At 50.4% G+C, this 4,321-nt stretch overlaps 1 protein-coding gene across 1 annotated transcript; it reads right to left on the reverse strand.

Annotated features, from left to right (window-relative positions):
* Window positions 1–2,983: 2,983 nt before the first annotated feature.
* Window positions 2,984–3,397, reverse strand: BBA_10009 (6-hydroxy-D-nicotine oxidase; the record flags this gene model as incomplete). Its single annotated transcript, XM_008605106.1, has 1 exon — window positions 2,984–3,397. The coding sequence occupies one exon, from the start codon at window positions 3,395–3,397 to the stop codon at window positions 2,984–2,986; it is 414 nt and encodes a 137-aa protein (XP_008603328.1).
* Window positions 3,398–4,321: the final 924 nt, after the last annotated feature.

A 4,321-nucleotide genomic window follows, 5' to 3' on the forward strand; every position in this document is an offset into this window, starting at 1 on the left:
GGGCGCTAGGTTTAGTTGTGTTGATTTAAACGGGGTCCATTTTAAAAAAAAGGCGAGAGTAAGAGTGAGCAAAATAGCAGGGTCTACTGTTGTCCTCGTACACTTAGCGGTCGGCTATCCCTGTTGTCCTCTATGTCCCTAACTAGTGGTCACGGTTGTACTCTATGCACCTAGTGGACCTTGTTGTCCTCAATGCACCTGGCGGTCGCTGTTGTACTCTGTACACCTAGCGGTCCCTGTTGTCCGTCGGGACGCAGGCGCAGCTCCAGCTAGTTATGCAGCACATAGATGCGGCGACGTACCAGGCCTACATCAACCAACGCGTCCAGTGTGACACAGTGGCGGCGTTTCTTGGTCGGCCCTCCAATAAGGCCTTGCTGACCGCTAGGTGTGCAGACGGAAACGAGTCAGCCGCTAGAGATAGATGGGGACCGCCAGGCGAGGAAAATGGGGACAAAACGGGGACCAAAACATAGACCAAAACAGGGACCAAAACGGGGACCAAAACGGGGACCAAAACGGGGACTGCTAGGTGCGGCGAGGAGCGGCGAAGACAACGGGGACCACTAGTTGCGACGAAAATGGGGACCAAAACAGGAACCAAAACGGGGATGGAAACGGGGATCAAAACGGAGACCAAAACGGAGACCAAAACGGGGACCGGTAGCGGCGCGGACCGGTGGGTACGCCAGCTTACAAAAAAAGACGGCGGGCCTGCTAGATACGAAGCAGACAACGGGGACCAGCTTACAGAAGAGCCAGCCTGCGAAAAAGTACCTAGAATCGTATGGCGGTCTTCCACTCCGTAGCGCCCCGAGAGCCTACAGTCCACTGAGGGCAGCGCTAAAGCGAAGAGGTGGAGGGGACCAGCTGGCGCGCAGACAGAAGCAGGCGTCAGGGCAAGCATCAGGCCCCAGGCCCCTGGCCCCAGCCTGCAAAAAAGCAGCCTGCAAAGACAACGGCGCTGGAGAGCAAAAATGGTAGCACTACCCAGCCTGTAAACCATGTCTCCAATGTACACCAAAGACACCCCATTCATCCACTAAATGGCTCTAGCTGCCAAAACTACAAACTTGAGAATGAGCAACAATTGCCCAGCACCGATTTGGCCTCGCAGTCAATTGTTTGTTTCACGGCAAAATTAGATAAATCAATATTAAAAGCACACCCTGGTCTTAAAAAGTATACCACTATACTCTCAATAGATTTACATGTTTTGCTGCCCACGATGATAGACCAGGAAGTGAATGGCTCCAGGTGCCGGAACTGGGCAACCCTGTCTACTCGACTTGCAGGGTTATTACCCTCACCCGTATCTGACCTCAACCGATGACATTCAGGCGGCCACCACGTTGACAAGCTGCGGCTATAAGATGTTCGTATTGCAATCAGTGGCATTTAGATTGGCCTTTGTATCTTTTAAAATTATCATAGTCATGATGCTCGGCCAAATGATGTTGGAAAGCCGGTAGTGTGTGAAATATAGCTTTTTTCTCTGCGCATTGCGGAGCCGGACACTGCATGAAGCGTTCACCAATATTCTTCAGATGCTGCGAAAGAAGATGATCTCTTGAACGATGAGGGAAGTAGAATTTGCGAAATCTTTGATTTGGTACAATGCCCTCATCCCAGAAACACATGAAACATTGGTTTTTTTCACACTTCTGTGGTCTGCGTGGAGCGTTGAGGTTTGGTGCCGACTTGGGCGCTCGTGCTTCCTTCCGTACACCAAGTGACAACATAGCATGAGTGGTGTATAGCCTGTGTTGCAGCCGTGTAGGACCATCCAGCATACTCGTATCGGCGATAATCAGCTCCGCAAGCATTCGACGCTCGGTTAAACCATGATCAGTTTGCGGCTGCCAGTCTCCAGCATCCAAGTCGGCATCATTGCGCAGCTGTGCATTTATTTCGGTTGTGCTGATTGTATCAAAAAATTCTTTTCGCGTAGCGGTTTTGGCAAGTTTTCGTAAGTACGCTCGAGTCGATCGTACCTTGCTTTCCACAGTTCGGTACATTTGATATAACTCAGTTCCTGTAGATTCGGCGCTTTTAATAGTCCCAGATTCTCGGCGCACCTCCGAGCTCAAAGAATCTCGCAGCTCAATCAACTTGGCCAGCGTTGTATCCGTCTTGATTTCTTTCAACTTTATGGTGCTCGCCTGTGTTGGTGCTCGAGGATCGACAGAACGGCTCATGTGGCCTGCTGCTTTCAGCAAAGTCTTATTGGAGGGTCGACTAAGGAGTTCGAAATGGTATTGATGAAGACAACACCTCACCTCGTGTGTGGGTGAAGGCCGAGGTCTGGCTCTACGAACCGCCTATGCCAGTGACATAATAGCAAGGGGAACCAATCGAGGACTAATATCTCAGAAGACCAGAGTAGTATCTCTCAGCTGATCTTCCTGGCAAAATTCCTTTTTTTTTTCTTTTTTCTTTTTTTCTCAATTTATTTACTTGCACCTCGGTTGATGCCTGGGCGACATATGCCCTAAAAATAATCATTAAACTCCGCAAGGTCCTTTTTCCAGTCAATCTTGAAAGTCTCCCATTGTTTTTCTGCGATCTTATCAGTTAAGTCCTCCTCATTCGCCGTGTCGGCATTCAGCGCGTCTGCATCCAACGCTTCGTCAGCGCCAGGAGGCAGCGGAAACTGTACGCCTTGTTCCCACTTGAAAAAGTGACGGGGGTCCAATTCTTTCTTGATGTCCCGCAGCTTCTGGCGATTTTTGCCAAAATAAGCCATTTCGTGACCCTTGGTTGAGAACACTCCGTCGGGGGAAGTTGATGAAGGCAGCCACACCATCCAGAGAATGGGGCCTCAACTTCTGCTTGACTTGCCCCAGGAAGCCCCTCATGTCTCGCTCCATCCATTTGTCTTCCCAATCGAGCGTGACATAGGTATGGTAGACGGCGTTGCGCCAAACGAAGGCAGAAGAATCGGCCGGCTTGAGCTGCGCCTCCCCACCGGCATGAATCCAAGTCACCAGGAACTGTACTTTTCCTCGTTGTAAAGATTCCGGAAAGCTTGCATCTCTTTTTGGATGATAGAGGTGATCTTCTCGATGGTTTCCCTGTCGTTGCCAAAGACGAAAGAGCTGTAAATGCTGTAGGACTTGTTGGTGGGGAAGGCCCTGGTTGTTTCCTCGGACCATTGGGCCACGAGCGTCTCATGAAGAAAGCGAGTCGACTTCTCAGGCAAGGAGCGCCTTTTGAGCTGCTTCTCCAGCTCCTTGTCCCTTATGTGCCCACTGATGACCTTGTCAAACTCGTCCTTGTCACCATCGTAGCAGGCGATGAATCGCACCCCGTCGCCCGTTTTCTCCCGGAGGTCGCACATCCAGGTGCTGTCTATGGTCATCTCCCTCGGCCACTCTGTGGTGTAGAATCTGTTCATTGTGGACACGACATCTTCCGTAATCCCCGACGTGGGAAACCACCGATATCGGCCCGCTACCACCAAACCTTCGCTTTTTCCCAGCTTTTGTAAGTCAAGCCTCAATCGTGATGTTGAGACGCGGTCCATGTTAACATAATGCAGGCATATTTGGAAGGCCAGACGGCCGCAGCAACAGCAAAACTAATGATAGGGTCGAGAAGAAGCAGCACCTCAAGTTGGCTGGAGATCAAATGGTGATGTTATACTAGGTATGTCTGGCTCGCAGTACTGACGATAAGGGGCGTCCATGTACTCGTGCCGCCGAGGCGGTGCAATTGGTGTTCGTGCTATACTGTTATAGCACTGATAAAGAAATGATACGTTATCCGCATTTGCTCAATCTTTGTTAAGCCTTGACGCATCAAACTTATTTCCAGGTCAAGAAAGCTCCCACTTTCATTCGAATATAGTGTGTTGATTGACATATTTGACAACCAAGGCAATCCAACGCGCGCGATAAGATGGCACGGAAGCACAAAACTGACCTCTGAATAATGCACAAGGCCGGGTGTTAGAATACAGCGTTAACTATTACACGTGTGCGTTGTGGTCTGCCGGGGATGGGTTGGTTGATGAATTGCATGGCCCACTGGCTAAGCAGACGGGAATGTGGAGTAGCCCATGATAAAGACATGGTCATGCAGATGCATTGTGTCAGTGTCTGCATTTTTCCCTTACTCTGCGATGGTCGCTTCGGCACCGAAAAATGCAAGAAAGGAGACACGTCAGCCAGGGAACAGGGAGAGACGACAGGGGTCTCAAGAGAAATGTTGACCTAGTTGCCGCTTCCGTGTCATGGACTGCATTCTCACCCCAGCTTTCAGCGCCAGCCACAAGAGAGCGATTTTTCCCTTACCGAGACAACGGTAGTCGTTTATCCCT

This window comes from Beauveria bassiana, assembly GCF_000280675.1.
Source record: "Beauveria bassiana ARSEF 2860 unplaced genomic scaffold BBA_S00080, whole genome shotgun sequence".
NCBI classification, from domain to species: domain Eukaryota; kingdom Fungi; phylum Ascomycota; class Sordariomycetes; order Hypocreales; family Cordycipitaceae; genus Beauveria; species Beauveria bassiana.